This window comes from Pipistrellus kuhlii, unplaced genomic scaffold (assembly GCF_014108245.1).
Source record: "Pipistrellus kuhlii isolate mPipKuh1 unplaced genomic scaffold, mPipKuh1.p scaffold_m20_p_2, whole genome shotgun sequence".
Classification (NCBI taxonomy): domain Eukaryota; kingdom Metazoa; phylum Chordata; class Mammalia; order Chiroptera; family Vespertilionidae; genus Pipistrellus; species Pipistrellus kuhlii.
Window position 1 is genome coordinate 174,156,054 of NW_023425515.1, and position 20,424 is coordinate 174,176,477.

The 20,424-nt window shown below is 50.3% G+C and overlaps 2 protein-coding genes across 11 annotated transcripts in view; one reads left to right on the top strand and one right to left on the bottom strand.

Annotated features, from left to right (window-relative positions):
- Window positions 1-5,944: 5,944 nt before the first annotated feature.
- Window positions 5,945-14,441, bottom strand: NCDN (neurochondrin). Of its 3 annotated transcripts, none has more exons than XM_036446975.2 (7): window positions 14,326-14,441; window positions 12,976-13,116; window positions 10,909-11,880; window positions 9,935-10,176; window positions 9,182-9,406; window positions 8,669-8,811; window positions 5,945-7,443 (listed from the first exon to the last, which is right to left on the bottom strand). In XM_036446975.2, the coding sequence occupies exons 2-7, from the start codon at window positions 13,096-13,098 to the stop codon at window positions 7,007-7,009; spliced, it is 2,142 nt and encodes a 713-aa protein (XP_036302868.1). In that variant the 5' UTR covers window positions 13,099-13,116; window positions 14,326-14,441; the 3' UTR covers window positions 5,945-7,006. The 3 variants fall into 3 exon arrangements, with proteins under 3 accessions (XP_036302868.1, XP_036302869.1, XP_036302873.1); XM_036446976.2 differs by having other exon boundaries at window positions 13,974-14,387; XM_036446980.2 differs by lacking the exon at window positions 14,326-14,441 and adding an exon at window positions 11,992-12,044 and having other exon boundaries at window positions 12,976-13,114.
- A 102-nt stretch (window positions 14,442-14,543) lies between these two features.
- Window positions 14,544-20,424, top strand: part of KIAA0319L (KIAA0319 like) — a 101,781-nt gene continuing 95,900 nt past the window's right edge. For 3 of the 8 annotated variants that reach the window (XM_036446968.2, XM_036446972.2, XM_036446973.2), the window contains exons 1-2: window positions 14,872-15,008; window positions 17,691-17,860. In XM_036446968.2, the coding sequence (XP_036302861.1) occupies window positions 17,719-17,860 (142 nt within the window). In that variant the 5' untranslated portion in view covers window positions 14,872-15,008; window positions 17,691-17,718. Of the gene's footprint in view, window positions 14,675-14,799; window positions 15,009-15,457; window positions 15,595-17,690; window positions 17,861-20,424 lie in introns of those variants that run through there. The other 5 variants (XM_036446970.2, XM_036446969.2, XM_045584859.1 and 2 more) reach the window with 5 other exon arrangements.

A 20,424-nucleotide genomic window follows, 5' to 3' on the forward strand; every position in this document is an offset into this window, starting at 1 on the left:
TGAATGTGGAAGAAGGTTGTAGCTGTAGACTCAAGGCCACCGGCTCACGTGTATGCGTGTGTGTGTGGGCACGTGTGTGTGTGTGTGTGTGTGTGTGTGTGTGTGTGTGTGTGTGAGTGTGTGAGTGTGTGTGTGTGTAGGGGCCATCAGTCTCTCTGAATGTTTCCAGATCAAAGCGCCTCTGAGGGTGCCCACTTACTCCAGGAGGCTTCCCTGGGGCTGGTCGTTCCCAGTGCCAAGCCGGCGGGCATCTGAGTAAGCTGGAGAGAATCTCTCCAGACGGAGCGAGTTGCCTGGGACTGGGGTTGAGCATGAGTTCCATCTGAGGAGGGCCTAGGCTGGCTGAATGTGGGCCTGTTGAGTGAATGGGTATGTAACTGACACTGTGTGGATGGTGTGTGATCCTTACACTAGCATACACAGGCTGTGTTACCGTGGCAAACACTGGGTAGCTTTCAAACATGGTCCAGTGTCTGTGGTCACCCTATCTTTCTTTTCCCCCAAACCCAACCCTGCCCTCCAGAGAGAAACAGGGACAGAGATGAAAGAAAGGGAAATGAGAGGAATGCTAAGGGGAATAAGAATTAAGAAGGAAGTTTTTTTTTTTTAAAGCCAGAAGGTGCTCAAACCAGGGTATAATAGAAATAGTCCCAGCAAACATTTATTATAGAGTGTGCCAGACTCTGTGCTAAGTACTTAATGAATATTGAGCTAATTAATATTTAACCCTCACAATAGCCCTATGAGATAGAAAGCCTTATCACCCCCTTCTCAGGTGAGGAAAATGAGGCACAGAGAGGTGAACTGACTTGCCCAAGATCAAGCATCTAGTTAAGTGCCAGAGCCCGGACAGTCCGCTTCTAGCCTCTCTCTGTGCTCAGAATTCCTATTCTGTGTTGTCTGATACTCAGGTGCCTAGAATTTAGTCCTGACTTCAACTGACCTGTGATTCTGGGCAAATCCATCTTTCTCTCTGATCTCAGTTTCTGCAACTTCAAAAACAACAATAAAGTAGGGGAGGGCAGAGAGGACTAGCTGTGGGAGACAGAACATAAAGGGAAATAGAGGAGACACCATTAACCCATGACATGAGGGTGGAGGAGACGTGAAAGGGGTGTCCCAGGAGGTACATGGAGGCTGCAGAGCTCAGGTCTGGGTCATCTCTGGCTAGGGGCCTGTGGGGCACGAGGAGGCTAATAACAGCTAAAGAGCCACCACTAAGAACTTTCCAGAGGTTGGCACCACCAGCTAGAGTGGAGGAGGAAACAGAACTGGGCGGCTCTGCAGCCTTTGTGCCCAGGACAGATCAGAGGTCAGGAGTATGGTTGCATGTGTGTCTATATAAATGGGTGTGTGAGTCTGTGGTGAGACCACCCTCAACTTCAGCAAAGGACCTCAGAAGACAGGCTTCAGGTCAGGTGATTGTGTGTTGATGCATGGCACGCAGGTCGGTAGACCTCTTTGGGAGAAGTCCAGGGAGGCAAGGCTGTCATGCCTGTGCCCAGCTGGGGGATCCCCTGCTTTCTCCAGCAGGCTTGGGGAGGCCAGAATGACAGGATGGGCTGCCTGTCCAGTGGGCTCCTTGGGTTTCCTCACCCTACTTCTCTGCAGCTAAGACACCCCCCTTTTACCTTATTTTCCCTTCTTTTCTGGCCACTTCTCAGTCTTCTATTTCCCCCCTTTCCTTCCTCATCCTTAGTGTCAGTTATTCATCCTCAGAATTGCAGCTTCTGCCTTTTCTTCCTGTCTACAATCTTCCAAGCCAGTTCATCCCCTCTGCTGCTATCTCCGAGCTCTGTTATCTCCAGTCTGTATCTCTCGCTAGAAATCCAGACCCTTAGACGCAGTTGCCAGTAGGATACTTCCCCTAGACATCTTGTTGCCACCCTCTGAAACTTGCCGAGTCCCAAACTGAACCTTAACACCTCCTTCACCCCACCAGCAACCCCTACCTCCTTGTCCTCCTGAGTTCTGCAGTTCCATAAATGGCACCACCATCCTTCAAATTAAAAATAGAGTCATCCCAGACTCTGACTCTGACCTCCTCCCACCCATAAGCTGCTCCTCATGGAATGTTGTCATTTCTTACCCTTAAGCATATCTCTCCACCCCTCTGTCTGCACCTTAAGCTACACTCTTTCTTATAGACCACTAATTCTCAAAGTGTGGTCCCTGGACCAGATTCACCTACATCATGTAGGAATGTGTTAGAGGTGCCAACTCTTGGACCCCACCCTAAACGTGCTGAATCAGTATCTTGGGTTGGGGGTGGCAATCTGTGTTTTAATAAGCCCCATATAAGGTAAATTCAGGTATAGTATAGTCTGTGAACTACTGCCTAGACCATCACAAACCCGCAGATGATCTCCTGCCTTCATCCACATGTTTTCTCATCCAATTCCAAGTTTATTCAACAACAGTGACTAGACCATGTAACCTCCTACTGAAGACTGTGCTGGGGCTCCCAAGACCCATCTTCAGGGGGAAGCTTAAACATTCTAACCAGCATTCCAGGCTTTTCGAAGCTGCAACTAATTTTCCTTTCCTGCCTCATGAACTATTTCACAAGATGAAAGGAGAGAGAAAACGTGGGTTTGATGATGGCAGGTGCTCAGTGAATGCACATTAAATAAATGATACGTGAATCAATGGATGAGTTTATGAATGCACATTAAATAAATGATACATGAATCAATCAATGAGCCTATTGAGCCTTCCTATAGGAAGCTTCCCTGCAAGCATGGTCCTGGGTAGCTAGAACCCAGATATAATTGAGAAAGTCATCTGAGAAAGAAGGGATTTTGCTTAGGACTGCTGGAGAGAGGGGTGCTGTCCATGGTTTGCTGCTGATTTGGGGGACTCCTAAAAATGTAAGGGTCCTATGGCTGCAGACTCTTTGCCCTTCTCTTTTAGGGCCAAGGGACTCTTCATTCTCTCAGGCATGGACTGTTCTGGTTTCTTTGGGACACATGCACACATGTGGAGACATGCAACATGTATGGGACATGCAACATGCACAGAGACACTCGTGGAAACACATGAGAACACAGGACGTATATTGACACGTAGGTGTATATGTTCAAACATACATACATCTCCATTGGCATATTGCTCTTCCCCCAGGCTCAGAGTTTTCCCTTTCTTTTCAAAAAGTGAGTTTGCATTTGGACTTTTATGTAAAAAAAACAAAAAACAAAACACAACAACAACTTAGGCCTGCCTCCTTTATTGTGACTCAGCCACCCTCTTCCCATTCTTTGATAACCTCCTGCGCTGGGCCTGGCTGAGGACAGGATGGGGGGAATCTGGCACAAGGAGATGCTTAGGCTCCACCTTGTGGTTAGATCTCACAACTGCAGCTGGTGTCTCCCTATTTCCCTGGAGGCTGAATTACCTGGCCTCTCCTAGCTAGCCTCCCTATTCCAGAGGCCAGAATTCTCTGACTGTCCCTCACTAAAGTACAGACAGAACTCAATCAGCCTTATTCTGTGAGGCTTTCTTCAGCGTTTGGATCCCCCATGCATGAGGGACAGTACTTTGAGAGCAGGGACCATGAGTGGTTGCCACTTGCTTTGGGGCTCTTCTCTTTGAAGTTCCCCAGATGATCTCAGTCACTCCCATGACTTTAAGGACTCTCTATAACAACTGACAAATCTGTTGCTCATCCAGACCTGTCTCAATTCCAGAGCTCAGAAAGCAACTGCCCCCTGGATATTTCACAAGTAGCACAAATGCACCCTTTACATTTATTTATTTTATTTTTACATATTTTTTATTGATTTTTTTTTTCATAGAGAAACATCGATGAGAGAGAAACATTGACCAGCTGCCTCCTGCATACCCCCTACCGGGAATGTGCCCATAATCAATGTACATGGCTTGACCGGAATTGAACCAGGGACCTCTCAGTCTGCAGGCTGACGCTCTATCCACTGAGCCACACTGGTTTTGGCACCCTTTACATTTAGAGTTTATATTTTGCACCACCCTGTTTCCCAGTGTTTCTCATAACAGTGACCGGCCTTATCCACTCAGTGGCCTAGATCAGGAATCTGGAAGACATCTTTGGCTTTTCATCCATCTTCACTTCCAATGAATCATCATGCCTTATAAATAACTCCTACCTATATTTTCTCCATCCTCACTGCAGCTGGCTTAGTTCAGACTTACGACCTCCTCTCAAACTCCGTGCTTCCGTTGTCCCTTACAGCCCAAATATCTTGCTTCAATGCAAACTGGATCACATTCAATGAGCTCAAAAGTCTGCAGTCTCTGCATGATCCCACATCTAAGCTTCTTAGCACAGCACAGCAGGACTTAAGATCTGGTTCATGGCCACTTGTCTTCCACACTCCCCACTCATTCTCCACTAGAGCATTAATGACCTACTTGCAGTTCCCAAGCTTGTATGCCTTACCTGCTGTTTCTCGGCTTGTCTACCTGGCAAGCTCTCATCCTCAGGTCTCCGAGCAAATACTTTTCCTGGACTTATTCAGTCAGGCCGAGGGGCTCTCAGGCTCCAGCCACACTTTAGTTCAACCCCCATATGGGCAACTGTTTACACCTTTAGGAACTGTGTGCTGCCTTGTCTGTTTCCCCTCTAGATTTTAAGCTGCTTGAGAGCAGGGTTTGTCTTTTCATATTTTTCAGGGATTTCAGGGAATCCATGCTAAGAATGTGATTTTCTGTACATCCAGTAAGTAAATAAATATCCTTTTCTGTCTATGCATAGCCAACCATAAGGAGGCATCTAGGATAAGCTTAGAGAATGTGACTTGAGGGCCTAGATGGAGAAGAGTCTGCAGGGAGTGTGGGCTCTGGGCTGGGCTGGCTCCAATCTGAAAGCTTTGGCTCAGGCCTGGTGAGGCAGTGGGCGGTCTGCTCATCTCCTGCTGAAGTCTCAGGCCCTTCCCCTTTTCTTTCTTTTCATTTTAAAAAATATATATTTTATTGATTTTTTACAGAGAGGGAGAGGGATAGAGAGCTAGAAACATCGATGAGAGAGAAACATCGACCAGCTGCCTCCTGCACAGCCCTCACTGGGTTTGTGCCCATAACCAAGGTACATGCCCTTGACTGGAATCGAACCCGTGACCTTCCAGTCCGCAGGCTGACGCTCTATCCACCGAGCCAAACCGGTTCCGGCCTCTTCCCCTTTTCACTTGCATAGAACAGAGGTGGACATTTGGCCTGCTTGAAAGCCACATTTGGCCTGCAGATGTCTGTTGGGGTAGTAGTGATTGAATTTTAAAAATTATCAACATTTGAAAGTCAGTTTCCACATAAAAATTAGGATTTTTGAAATCTCTTTAAAAATTGGAGGATGTGGCCCTGGCCAGCTGGACTCAGTGGTTAGAGCGCCAACTGGCAGACTGAAGGGTTACAGGTTTGATTCCCAATCAAGGGCATGTACCTCAGTTATAGGTTTGATCCCAGACCTGAAGTGTGCATTCAGGAGGCAACCAATTGATGCGACTCTCTTACATCAGTGTTACCCTCTCTCCCCGCCATCTACTCTCTCTAAAAATCAATGAAAAAAATATCCTTGGGTAAGGATTAAAAAAAAATTAGAGAATGTGGCATTGCCACTTGGCAACAACCTGCTGACATGGAGGGACAGCATTTCATCTGTACAGAAGGTCACCAGGACCCCCACTAGGCTGGTCGAATCAACATGAGTTTGCAACCCTACACTAGCAATGAGGGGGGTGGGGGGTAAGTCAGATGGCCTGCATGAAGTCCTGGCTCAGGCACTTAGTAACTGTATCTTGGGCAAATCATCTACCTAAGTTTCTTCTCCTGTAAAATCAGGACAATGCCTGCTTCATAGGATTCTTGGGTGGGTTGAAGTATGCTTAGTAGGGCTTGTGTTCAGCAAATGGTAGCTGTGATCTGCTGGGACCTGAGAGAGAGAAGATGCAGGATAGACCACACAGGAGCCATCTTGTCACCAATGAACATTTATTGTGTCCACATGTGCACAGCTTTGAACTTGGCGATCACAGAACGCACTGGGGATAGGGGGGTGCGGGGAGGAGGGAAGCAAGGAATCAGGGGTGTGTGTTGGGGTCCCCTTGGGTTCCTAAGAATGGTAGTCCCTGCTGGAGCCGCCAGTCGCGTCTCTCTGCAGAAAGGAGTCATAAGCCGGGGTGGGATTTAAAGCCAGGCACCACGATGGCGATGGGGTGCAATCACTAGGGAAACATGCAGTTTCTGGGGAAGTGTCCCTCCCAGCCAGGCCGGATGGCACCAGCAGGACAGAAATCAGATGCTCAGGTGTCCAAGCAGATAAGGACAAGCAAAATAAATACCCCCCCAACCCTCATCATCACTCTGCTGCAACATGACACAAAAGCTTAGAGACCAGGACCCAAGGGCTTCTCAGTCCCCTCAAGGAAGCTCAGGTGGAAGGTTTACCCCCTCCAGGCCTGTCTGCCCAGGTTTCCTTGGACGGACGGGGCATTTCTGACCCTGGGTCACTGAGGTTGATAGGAAAAACTTCAATGGCCTGAACCTGCTCTCTGCCCAAAGGGCCAAGGGCAAGAATAAAATGGCCAAGTTAAAGGATATGGGCCTGGGAGGCCAGAGGGGCACCACGGCTTAGAGGAGCCCACACCCTGGCCGGCAGGGCATATGGGTTGAAGCAGCCAGCTCCTGCCAGCCCTGACACACCCTGGGGCCTCCGTCCTACGCGGGAGCCAGACATTGGGCACAATGACACCTAGTGCCCCCTTCCTGGGGGCTACTCCAATCTTCCCCGTCCTGACGGGGACAGCCGCGCTGATTTCCAAGACAACCCCTGCCCCTGAGAGGCCCCAGGGGGCGGGACGCAGTTCCTTACACTTGAAGGGTGGGCACCATGCCCTTGCCCTTGAAAAAGCCAGAAAGCTGGGGTGTTTGAGGGGGGAGTTTGGGGAGGGGAATTCAGTTTGGGGGCTTCAGGGAAGAGGCCTCCTCCCTCCTTCCCTCACTGCCCACCCCCAGGTCTGACCCCAGTGGAAACCCCTCATGGCTCTGACAGGCATTGCTCCAGGGCAGCCATGCGGTAGTGGCTGGCTGTCTCCTCACCCGCCTGCAGCCTCATGGCCTCCCGGCACAGCCGGTTGGCCCGTGCCAACTCCACCAGGACACCCTGATAGGCGGCAACCATCTCAGGCTTGACGGAGGTGGGGCTGACGCTGCCGAGCAGCTGGAGCAGCTCCTGTGGCCAGCGGGAGCGCAGGGCAGCGGGGGCCAGCCAGGGCAGCAGTGGCACGCAGCCAGTGAAGGCCTGCATGCCCAGGAACCAGAGCTCCTGCAGGTCGGCCCAGATGCCCTCATAGTCAGGGGACAGGGCGAGCACTGCCTGGTCTGAGCCAGGGGTGGCCCGCGCCACGTGGGACTGGGACAGAAAGAGGATGGCGGCCGCGAAGAAACCTCTGGATGCTGGTGTTCCCTGAAGAGCTGGAAGGCAAGGGAGCGGGGGCATTACCCAGAGGGGCCAGCTGCTTTGCCAGCCTTTGCTTTCCCTTTCTATGTGGGCACTCCAGGAGCAAAGCACAGCCTGGCGTGAACCTTCCTGGGTTCAAGCCCCGCCTGTGTGACTTCGGGTAATTCACTTTTCTGGGTTTTGTTTCTCCACTTGTAAAATGGGACCTACAGTAGTACTATAATCTTAAGTATCTGCTGTGAGAATTAAATGTAATAATCTTGGTGCACTCCACCTCACGGTCAGACCTTCCTATAGCCTGAGTAGTGAGTGACAGGAGCGCTGCTGGGCCTAGGGCTTCTCAATAGGCTGAGGTAGCTGCACCAATTTGATTCTTAGGCCAGAAGAGGGCGCCAGAGGGGACCAGGAGCTTGTGACCTAGCTTTGTTTATCTGCTGGGCTGGGGGTCACCCCTGCACTGCAGACTCTCTCCCAGAGGCTGTTATTCTAGCCTGGTGGCATTTGTGAGTGAACCAGCATTGGGGCTCTGCTCAGGGCCTGTGGTGGTGATGCTTGGGGCTGGGAGTCCAGGGCTAGAGAGCAAGGGGGCTCCTTGTCCTATTGCTGGGTACCCCTTAGGATCCTTATAGGGAACAGAGGCAGCTGAGGGTACAGGCTCAGTACACCCTGTTTCCAGGCATCTGCTCAGCTCTTCCAACCTGACAGATGGGGCACAGGGAACAGGCAGAGACAGAGGGACCTAAGCAGACACCCACGGCCAAAGTGGGAGACACAAAGGGCTGGTAGGGGCTGCCCCTCCCCCCCGCACACAGCCAGAGTAAAGCAGGGTTGGGGAGAGGGTATGTGCAGAGGAGCACCAAGCACTGAAGCTTGTCACAAGGGAGGTGAAGTGCCAGGCAGAGAAAAACCTCAATGGAGAGGAGTCAGGTTTCTGACTCAAGGCTGGGGGTGGCTCCACCTTGAAAACACTGGATTCCGATTCCTTGGGCTGCTGGATTTCTGAGTAGGCCTGTACTTACACCCACCTAGACCTTGCCTTAAAAGTCTTCAGAAAGAAGAGAATATTATCATTTTGCGAAGAAGGATAGGGTGGGGTTGGGGATGGAGGCATCATGTAGAACGTTCCTCTGACTGGAAAATTCTGTAAAACCCTTTTCTGAAAATGGTGGCATGTCCAGTGGCCGGCAGGCCCACCCAGCCGTCTGCCTCCATCCATCAGGACTGGGTCCCGGGACTTACCTGGAGAGGTGCTCAGGAGCCGGGCCATGAGGAGGCCTAGGGTGGCCACGTTGGCAGCGAGCAGCAGCCTCCCCTGCTGCTGCACTAGTGCGGGCAGCGACGTCATCAGCGTGTTCATCAGAGATGTGAAGCAGGCGTCTCGCCTGGAAAGAAAGGGAAGTAAAGTAGGGGATGGGGGAGAGTTGATAAGAGTCAGATCAAACCCTGGGAAGACTTGGGATCCTGGGGTCCCGGTTTCACCAGGCCAGGATTTGGCAAAAAATTAGGCAGCAGGGTGGAGAGTTCATTTGGGCTCCGTTCATGGCACCTGGGTTATGACTAGAACGGGCAGATGTGCCCAGAGGGATTCCAGAGATGCCACATAACTGTGTGTGTGTGGCTCAGTATATTCTGAGACCATCGCACACTAACACTAACAGGAACACATGGGCACAGGGAAGCTAAGTAGATGGAAGTTTGGGCGAGTGTGAGCAGTACCCCGGTTGCCTCCTCCAACCTCCTCCCCAGCCTCACTTGATCAATCCCGGTGCAGTGACCACGAGGTTGAGGAAGATGTGGCAGCAGGTCTGCAGGCCGATCTCCACGCTGTCGGGCAGCACTGAGGTGTCATGGCCAGGGGATGTGAGTTCCCACTGCTGCAGGAAATACTTGCACAGAAGCGAGGGTGCCCCCTCCTTAATCAGGATCTCCCGTGGCCCATCTTCAACTGTCAGGTGGCACCAGCCGGGCAGAAGGAGCCTGGGGATATGAAAGGGACTGATGTGTGAGGAGTGGGGAGAGATTCCCTTTTTGGGGGCACCCCCCCTTAAGAGAAATGGAGGTAGGGGAGGAGGATACATCTTCACAGATACCGCAGAAAAAGTACAAGCTTTGGAGATGCACAGGCCTAGCTCACACTTGGACTCTGCCACATGGTGTGAGTGAGTCTCACTTTTCTCATCCTGAAGATGCAGATGGGTCTGATGTCACAGATTTGCTCTGTGGATGTAATGAGATCATTTTTTTTTTCTTTTGGTAAAGAGTATAGAAAAATGCCTGGCATAATATTCAATAAGCAAGAGTTCTCTCCTAATAGAGCAATCTGGGGTTGACAAGTGAGACTTGGCAGGCCAGGAGTCCTGTGGGAACAAGCCTGCCCAGACAAACAGAAACAATCCTCAAGGCAATCAATCTCCAGTCAGGAAGTGATGACTGGAGAGGAAGAGTCTATGTGTTGCACTTTTCTTTAAAACAGTCTGGCTGGACAAACTGCAACTGCAAACTCACCGGAGAGCATCCCCTGGCCAGGAGGGCCCTGGAGTGGTGGGGGAGATGGCCAGGTTGGCCACCTGCTGAGAGAGGTCATTGGCTTCCTCAGCCTCCTCATAGAGGGTCTTGGCATAGCGAACGAGGAAAGGCAGCAGTTGGCAGACCTCCTTGCGCAGGGATGAGGTCTCCTCGGCCAGCCAGGCACCCAGGATCCGCACCGAAGCAAACACAAAGGGCTCCTTCTGCTTCTCCGGCCCCACCTGTAGCCACAGGACCCCCTTGAGATGGAGCAGGACCCCTGCCTGGACGGCTTGCCAGCCAGCTTTGGAGTAACAGCTAGAAGGGAATTATATTATAGCCAAGGCCCTCAAGGCATGTCTGCTGAGCCAACTGGATAATAGAAGTCATGTCCTTGTACTTGCTGGGACTCACCTAGTATTCCCCTTGACCTGACACCTCTGAAGTACCTCAGGGCTAGAAGGAATCTTGGAGGTCCAGAGCTAAAGTAAACACTGCCTCTGCAGCAGCTCTGAACGGGGAGGAGTTAGCTGAACTTCCACAGAGAGCAGGGACCAGGCAGCCTCGCTCCTTTTCCCTACGGGGTTTCAGGTTTGTATGTGCATGTGTGTAAAACAATGCTACAGACTGAGAACAGACTGCTTCAATTGTGTGTGTGTGTGTGTGTGTGTGTGTGTGTGTACGGGGGGGAGGTGGGAGTGGGAGGTTACTGTGTTATGTGCGCGTGTGTGTACTGTGATGTGAGTGCACATATGGTGTGTGGTAGGGTGCTTGTGTAGAGGCACAAAGAGGGAGAGAGAGGAAGGCTCGGTCACACACTACATCCAGGGGTGCTGCAGGATCAGCCCTCGGTAAGAGCAACTTCACTGTTTCCCCATCCCTCGGAGGGCCAGGAGTTTTACATTCCCCTTCCCCATGCCTCTTGTCCCTCCCTCCCCCCAGTGGGTTCCCTCTGTGGGTGACTGCACCCTCACCTGCTGCAGGTAGTGGATGACAGCCCCGATGGCCTCCTTCATGATGCTCACAAGCTGCACCTTCTGTGGCTCCTTAAGCAGTGACTGCTCACAGCGGGTGCATTCCTGGATCCCCAACTCCATGAGGGCATAGCAGGCAGTCACCACATCCTCTTTTACCTCTGAGCCTGTCTCCTCCAGTGCCAGCCGCACCTCCACGCAGGCTAGATTCACCAGCAGGGCCAGGAACTTGCTCCCGGAGCTGCCCGCCGGGATCCAAGTGGAGCCACAGGCGTGCGCCAGACGGGCTGCCAGCTTTAGTGCAGGGTTGCGCTGCCAGGAGCTCAGCTTGCTGCCGAGGATGCGTGCCAGCCCGGCCTGCAGATCCCGGAGGCATTCAGAGGGCACGGTTGTCGTCGGGGGCAGAAAGAGAGGCAGCAGTTGGCAGAGCTCAAACTTGCTGGCATCTTCGGCTTTCTGGAAATCTTCACTGAGGCCCCGCAACACCGCCAGCAGGTCAGGCTCCGCCTCCTTCCAGCACTGTGTCTCCGCAGCAGCCAGCAGCCCCACCAGCAGTGCCAGGGCTTGGTCAAAGCCGTAGCCGTGCCCCAGGTATGCCTGACACAGGGCAGACACAGTGCCACCGGCAATGAGGTGCCGGGGCCCACGGGGTGTACCTGCCACAGCCGTCAGGCATTGGTAGGTGTCATCGATCATGGAACGGCGGGCAGCATCGTCAGGGTCCCCCCTAGCTGTGAGGAAGGTGCCAAGGATGGGGATTTTGTTTAGGACCTGGGGGTGGGCGGCCAGTTCGGGATCACTGCAAAAGCAGGCCAGCAGGGCCACACCCAGGGCTCGGAGGACGTGGTCGGGGCAGCCATCCGGCGCCTCCTTGGTGGTCAGGAGACGATTGGGGAAGGTGAAGCCCACGGCATCAAAAATCCGCCGCCGAGTTTTGGCATCGATGTCACCTGCTTTGACTGCCTTGGTCACCTGAAGGGGGAGTATGTGCCATCAGCAGGATGAAAGAGGTGGCAAAGACTGTCCCCCTGGTACCCTGGGGGGGTTGACGCTAGCAGGATTAGGTTAGGTAATGGGACTCACTCCGGGATCAGGAAGCCTCCCAGAGATCATTTCATCCAGCTCCTTCCTTCTCCCTGGAGACAGATAGGTGTGACTTCTAGGACCCCTCATCTATGATTATCTCCGTGGAAGGGAGGCCCAGGCCCCCGCAACTAACTGTTCTGCCATTTCGTCACCTGGTCAGCCAGGCGTTCTTCCTGATGTCTAATCTAGATGCCTATGACCTGAGTTGGAAGGGGCTTAGGGCTCAGTATTTAAAATCCTCCAAGGATGTAGAGTCCCTTCCCAATTGCTCCCTCCAGCAACGTCTCGGATCCGTTCCCGCCACATTCTCAGGGGAAATGGCTCCTGTGTCTCGCCACTCTGCCTGTCAAAACATTTCCCCTTACATTTCACCTAAACACCTCCTCTGCTGCAGTGTCAGCCCTTGACTCCAGAGCCTTCTCCTTGTTGCCATGGCAAACAAGCAGCGGGCTGTGCTCCCTCCTCCCTTCACCCCCCACACACCAACCCCCCTCTTCCCAGCACTGCAGCTTCTGCTCTGCTGTCCCCAGCTTGGGTTTCTCCAACAGGGTTAAGCCCAGAGCCAGTTCCCTTATCCTCAGCCTCCCTACCGCCATGCTGGCCACCCCCCTGGAACCCCTTCCCAGTCGCTTCCAGTCCTGCTATTCTTCCCACCTCCAGAACCACCATCCGCAGCACTCAAGTACTCTGCACTAGTTACTACCGGTTGCTGTTACCCTATGAGTCAGCTCCCATCTGCTCTGGGACACCCCAGAGAGCAGACCTAGGCAGCCTCCTCCAAAGCTCCTAGAGCCACAAGCATTATCTCCCCCCCCCCCCCCCCCGCCCCTCTATTCAGTCCAAAGAGGCATCTTGAGTTCACTTTGGTGACTCCAGGGTTGCCAGCACCACCTCTATATCCTTGGGGACTTGCTGACCCCATTCCTAGGGGGCCCAATCACCCAGCCCTTCCCACCTCCCAATTTTCGGTTAGCTCCTTACTAGCAGCAGGGCTGCAAACTGCTCGCTGTCATTCTTGGCCTCTCGGAGGGCTCCTAGGTAGCGCTCCAGGGTGGGGTTTCGGCCCTCTGCCTGGTTCAGAGCTGGCTCACAATCCGAGGCCATGATGCCCGTCTTGCCCAACTGTGAACACAAGAGGGACTGAGCATCCCTCTGCAGAGGAGGGGCGGGGGCGGGGGCGGGAGTGGAAGATGGAAGGAGGGATTAGCACAGTGGGAGGGATGGGCTCCTCAGGAGTGACCTCCCTGGAAGGGGCTGGACCTTCAAATCTGTAGGGATGAAGGGACCCCGGTCCAAGGTCACCTCCAGAGAGCGGGAATGAAAGGACCATGCATCCTGCTGCTCGGTTGGACAGCTCTCCTCACCCACCTCCTGGGAGCGGGAGGGAGCTGGCCCCACAGCTCCGCTGTCCCCTGGCACCAGAAGCCTAGTTTTATCTCCCTCCGCTAAGGCACACAGGGAGGGAGAGGTGAGGACAGACAGGTAGGAATGGAGACACAGAAGAGTGAAGTTCGATTATCCGTACTCAGACTGACATGAGGGGAAAAGGGCACCCTTTTTCCTTTCCCCTCCCTTCTTCCAAAAAGGCAGCACAAGCCTCAGCTGAAGTGAGGATGCTGGGTGCAGAACATCAAAGGCTTGGAGGCCCCTCTGGGGACCCCACCCTCCAGCCAGGTCTCTCGGTCGCCCCCGCAGGCTCCTTGCCTCCCCTCCTTTCCCTCCCTTGGGCGGCAGCAGCGGCGGCGGCAGCGGCGGCAGCAGCAGCAGCAGCAGCAGCAGCAGCAGAATTAACCCCTTGCTCTCCCTCTCCTCGCCCTCCCCGCCTCGCTACCGGCCGTGGATGCCGGCAGGTACCGGAGAAGCAAGAAAGGGTCCCGGGGAGCTCCCAGGACAGTGGAGAATCCAAAAGCCGGATAATCGAAGAGGGGCTGCTGAGATGGGGGAATGAGAAGGGGAGGAGGGCTCCTGGCAGTCACCACCTGTCCGGCCGCAGCCAGGTCACAACACGACATTGATGAAGTCACGACAGGGCGGCGATGAGATCACACTTCACGATGGTGCGGTGATGTCACGGAGATCACGGCAAAACCACAAGGGACAGCCCCCAAAGATGAGAGGGCAAATTAAAAAAAAGAAAAAAGAAAAGAAAAAAGCTATATATATTGAAAAGAGCTGTGACAAAATGGAGTCTCGACAGGGCACGATGAAGTCGCGATTATGATGCGATGGAGTCACGATAGGGTCTCCGGGATGTGTCGGCGTCGATCCGCGCCGGCTCGGAGAGGGCCCCGGCTGGGATGCAGGGGAGGGCCCGGAGGGGGCTGAGCTCACCAGGCTGCGGCCCCGAGCGGCGAAGTCCTCTCCGAGCGAGCGCGCTGCTCCGGGAGCCTGGGGCTGCTGCTCACGCCGCGCCGTCCACTCCCAGCTCCCGGCGGCTGTAGCCCCGCCCCCAGCCCCCCCGCAGCGCTCTGGACCAATCAGAGGCGTCTTCACTCCGGGCGCTGGCCAATAGCACGGAGGGGCGCTAAGCCGTAGCAGGTGCCGCCGCCGCCGCCATCTTGCTTGTGGGTATTGCCCGAGTCCGGGGCCCCGGGCGCGCGCAGGGCAGGTGAAGAAGGTGCAGACCGCCTCTGGAGTGCGGGAGGCGACGGCCTGGAGGCTCGGGTTCCTCACCCTGTAGGTAGTTCTGCCGCCCGGACCTGCCCCTCCTCCCGCCGGCCTTTGCGGCTGGATTTGAGTTTCCCGAGGGGAGTAGGGTGGGAGGGCTAGCAGAGCATGAAGAGTGTGTTTCCGGGTTGCGCCCGGAGGTGGGAGGAGGCGGCGTTTCCGGCCGCCGTCGCTGTCCGGGAAGGCTGAGGCGAGAGGGAGCTGCTGGGTGGGAAGCCTCTTGCTACCTTCTTCCTCTTCCTCCCCCTCCGGGTGAGGGGAGCGGAGGTGGGGGGCCCCACCCCATGGACCGGGAGGAGGCGGAGGCGCCTGGTAGCCGGGGCCCCGCTGTGTGGCTCTGAGCCCCGGTAGGTGGCCCGAGGAGGCCGGCTGCCGGGCCGAGGACCACGAGCTCATCAGGGGAGGGGCGAGCGGAACGGGCTATTTCTGGGGTGCGCTGCGGGTTGACGGGACCCGGAGGTGGCGCTTCTGGCCCGGCGAGGACTGCCAGCTGCTCCTGGCTCTATAGATACGGAGGTCGGGTCCCACCCAGGCTGCACTCCTCGTCTCAGGCCGGGCCTGGCCTTGCAGCTCCCTCCATCCCCCGAAGGACAGACCGGCTCGGGGCGCCGCGGGCTCGGCCCCCCTCGGCTTCTGCAGCCTCGCCCTCAGCTGCTGTCTCAGGTGTTTGGTGTTCCCACCCAGATAGAAAGTTGGTGCAGGTTAAGTAAGGAGGGCGGGGCTGAGCACGACGTGTAAATTACTCTGCGGAAACCTGCCTTATCCAAGGCTTGGACTTGGAAAATTATGCCCCACGGAGAGGGTCCCGTGGGGGCTGCAGGGAGCACAAAGGTGAAATGAAGGAAATCAGGAGAGACCCAGGCAGGATTCCAGGAAAGCTTTGCCCTCCCTCACCTCCTGATGGTTGTGCCCCACCGACATTTGAGGCAGCAGGTGAAGAGAAATTAGCTGACTAGTGTGTTTTCTTATAGGATTAACAGACTGAAACCTAGAAACAAATTGGATAGACGACCCCCCTACCCCTCCAACAATCTGTTCATTTCCCGAGCTATTTGGAAAACAATGTCTGCAAATATAAGCAAAACTATTTATTCATGGCAGTCTGTTCTGTAACTTTCTCTCAAATATCTGAGACTTCTTTTTTTCTTAAAGGGAGCTTTAGTCTTGATTACTCACACCAACTGAATAGGCTGTTCAAACATATCTTATCGCTGTGTACATAAGTGGAGTTCCACGTATGTAGCTGACAGACTGAACTGTGATGCATTCCCCATCAACCTGAAGTATTAAGTAAACATTACCCCCTGCTCTGTCTGAACAGCTGCTGCAACAGAGAGTGCTTTTATTTCGGGTGTACTTGTAATGCCCCAAATGCCAGAACTGTTGCACGCTTTTCTAGATTTTCATTTGTCAAGTATTGTGGGGGTGTGCGTTGTCTCCCCGGGCTGTTACCGTTGATTCTATATAACCAACCATTTGGATCTTGGTGATGGGTTGTTCCTGCCCTGGTCAGCAAGCCTTCCACTAGACCCAGCAGTGATTTGTGCCTTTTGGCAATTGTACGTTTCATAGAAATGACTGGTTGGGAGTTCATAGCATAGCTCTGCCTCTCTCTAATGCATGATTTGTAAGACACTGTACTTTTAATCAGCTTGCTAATTCAATAGTGTTTATTACTCCCATTTTCAAAACCTATTCATTTACTGCTTCTATCGCCCACCTGTCACGCTGTTATAACAGGTGCTGAGTCACCTTGAGTTTAAAATCCTTTCGTGCTAGATAGAAATTGTTGCTTAAGATACATGCACACACACACACACACACACACACACACACACACACACACTCTCTCCCATTACATCTTAGGAGGCTAGAGACATTGCTGGATATACTAGTACTTTTAACTTAGGCTCCACTTATTAATCTCTTGAGCATGTCTCTGGTGCACACACCTTTCTGCCCCCTTTCCCCTAACATACAATTACAAAACAACTAGAAACAGGAATGATGGAAGTGAATGAGAAAGATGAAGTCCTTCGTATGTTTAAGGCTCAGTTAGAGCCTTTTCTTGGTTGGGCTGTATCTTACTTTTGTAGCCGTGTCTGTGTGTGTGTGTGTGTGTGTGTGTGTGTGTGTGTGTGTGTGTTTCCTGATAACAGTATTCGACTCAAACACCAACTTCTGGCGTAGGGGATAACTCTCCAACCAACTGAGCTATATAGGCCAGGGCTTGGACAGAAAGTTTTTGAATGGCTTCTTCAGAACTTGATCAGCTCTAATGTTGACAAGATTTATATAATTATATGATATAGGGAAGCTGTGTAATACAGAAGAAACTGTTGGAAAATCACATTTTCCTCCTGAAAGGGACATAAGTCAAATGGCCCCTAGGTTATAGAGTAGTCAGCACAATATCTGGCACACAGTAGGGGCTTGGTAAATATTTGTTGAATGTATGAATTCTAGTCAGGAATTACAAATGATTCTAGGGGTCAGGGAGGTGACATTGAAGTATATATTGGATAAAATTTTAAGATAATAGAGGTGGGGCAGTAGCAAACTGGAGAGTATATGCCCTGCCTAAAGACCATCACATTAAATAAAAAAACACACCAAAACATGGTTACATAAAACCTTCAGGTCCAATCTCATCATTTCATAGATAAGAAAGTGTATTGGTCAAAGCCACAAAGCTGTTAGCAAGAACTGGTACTGAAACAGATCTTTTTTCAGGCTAGTATTCTTTCCATTCTTCCACATAGTTGATTTACAGTTAGACTAGAAAATAATGGAATACAAGGTGTTTCTGTTTTACGGTGGATTCATTTCTCATCACTTGCTATCTTTTTATCCTGATAATTATAGGCTATGTCAAAGCTTAGGTTTAAAATTTATGGGCAGAGTTGAGCAGTGAAAGACAAACTTGAAATTTTTCTTTCCTCTAATTTATCATGTTCTCTAGCATGCCACATTTCTAGGAATCAATTATTAATTACTTGGCATATTATTTCTTCTTTCTTTCTTTCTAGTGGACTGGTTCTGCCTATCTGGAAGGCAATGGAGAAGAAGCTGGGAGTCAAGCCAAGTTCTGCTTCCTGGATTTTATCAGGATTTTGTTGGCAGACATCTGTGAAGTGGTTGAGAAGCCTGCATCTGTTTTATATTTGCTTCTGCTTCAGTGTGCTGTGCTTGTCAACAGGTACCATTTTCTTTATAGATTTATTAATGTTTTTAAAAAAGGGTATTTTGTGTGAGTCCTTCAGTTCATTTTAAAGACTATATAGGGAAATTGGTAAACAGAAGGAAGCAGAAAAGCAGTGTGCTAATTGACAGAAACAGGCTATTGGTGGACACTTAATTGGAATTACTTGTTTTTTCTGGCACTAACAATTAAATTGGGTTCTTTCTCATTTAAGAGAATTGGCACAGTCATTTGCAGATTTGTTGAGGTATAATGAAAAGAGAAAAGTTTCAAAGTTGGACAGACCTGACACCTGGACTTAGAGCTGGGTATTTCCACTTAATAATAATAAACTTTGAGCAAATTACCTGTTGTCTATAAGGAAGGTAAGACCGACCTCATAGTTTGACTTGAGAGATAACATAATTAAATAGTATGCTACAGCATCTGAACATAGGTGCTTAGTAAATGATACTTTGCTTCCTTTCCTAAAAGGATCAATGTCACAGGAAGAATGTGTTCCTTGCTTTCCTCATAGAAAGGGGTTTTTCTGATAGATTTCATAAAGTATGTCTTCCTCCTAGAGATTATTTCACCAATTTAGAACGTCTTGCCAGAAGAGTGCCAAGAAAGCTAGATTCCATTCTTTTTTTCTTCCTTTCCCCTTCAGTTTATTTGTTGACATTGTTTCTTTCAGAGTATGAAATGTGAGAAAAGAGCAATTTGAGAAAGACTCCTGAGTATGCTGCCATTCTAGGTAGTGACCAAAAAAGGCTTCTGTTGTAGAGACCACTGTCTGGGATAACTAATCAGCCTTTTGCTCCTTTAATTACAAAGGTTTCTATTGCTTTCCTAAAGGAATCGGTGGTCAGGATCTTGATACTCAAGTTATTGCTGTATTTAGCAATTTCAGTAATATCAACTTCATGGTTTTTGTTGTCTTGCAGAGGTGGTTGATGATTGCATAATTATCGCAATGGAAATTGCAGTTGACAGAAAGCTGACCTAAATGTTTTTTACCTAGATGATGCTTTGCTGGGAGAGCTATTTCAGGTTAACATTTTATGTAAGATCATTTGAATTAAATAAGTTACTGATTTGGCACCATCAGAGTGGGAAAACAACATTTTTTGGAATGTACCTACAGTATTCAAAACCCCTGGTTACAAACCTTACATCTCTTATCTCATTTCATTCTCAGGATAAACCTAAAACCAGTAGTTTTATTCTTATTTTATAGATAAGGAAATTGAGGCCAAATGACTTGACTAGGATCACATAGCAAGAACATGATAAAGCCAGGATCCTAAACCCAGGTTTGTCTGCTCTAAAGCTCATGTTCTTTTTCGATGCTACTGTACCTTCTAACTACAGGTGATCTTTTGGAGGACCAAAGACAATGATATTTGAGGGATTCCAAGTATAGAGGAGGAAGAAGCATTTCCTAGTTTTTCTGTATTTTCTGTACTTGATTAGGCATTGTACTGTGGGCTCCTTGGGTTAGTCTTAATATTCCTGAGCTGGGTGCTTAAAAACAGCATCCTAGTGAGCAGATTGAGTATTAAGGTACAAAGTTGGTATTGTTAGGAGTGGTTCTAGTGGGGATTAAATAGTACTACTTGTGTTTTAAGAAAGTTTGGAATTTTTACCATGAAAGAACCAAGAATCAGGTGTGTTCAAACTGAGTGATCATGCAAGCAACACATGACAAATTTGTTATATATTTTTATTTATCAGATATCTTTCTCATCATTTTTGAAAAAAATACAATATCCTAGTAGAAAAAACTGAATAAAGGACATAATCAGAGAATAACATAAGTAAGAAATTAAAATGACTTATGAACATTTAAAACATGTTCATTCTCATTACTAACACAGATTAAAGGGACATAATTTTTAATCCATCATATTGATGAAAATGAATGTAAAAATATATAGTAGTGCCAAGGGGTGATGTGGTTGCCCTTATATTGTGCTTGGGAATTTGAACAGAGAGTTTTTTGACATAAATATCAAGATCTTCAAAAGTTATATGCTCTTTGACTTAGTAATTCACCTTCTAGGAATTTATCCCAAAAACACATTTAGAAGGAGAATATTCATCAACACTCACTTATTCTATGTAGCATAACAATGTATAACTTCCCTACAATTGAAAGTTGTGATTGTTGGGCAGTTGTATTCCCTGGCAATGGGAATGCAAGAACAAAGACACAAAAGTGTGAAACTGCCTGGTATATAGTGGAAAGTCTATTAGTATAAGCAGTTTAGTGTTGCTAGTATACAAAGAGCAAAGCTGGAATGGCAGCTCCTGAACAGGTAGATAGTGGCCAGGTCACGAAGGATCTTGTATGCCATGCACAGCAACTTTGATTTTAATCTTTTTAGGTAGGTGTTCTACAAATTTTCCTGATTATGTACTCTAATCCATAAAAAGGTTAAGGATGCACCCCAATATGTGTTTGTTCATATGTTATAACAAGTACCATTGTACTGGCAAAAACAAAAATTTAAAGGGATCAACCAAAAAAACATATAAATAGTACTAATATTTTCATATTCCAGTTATTTGTCTTGTGC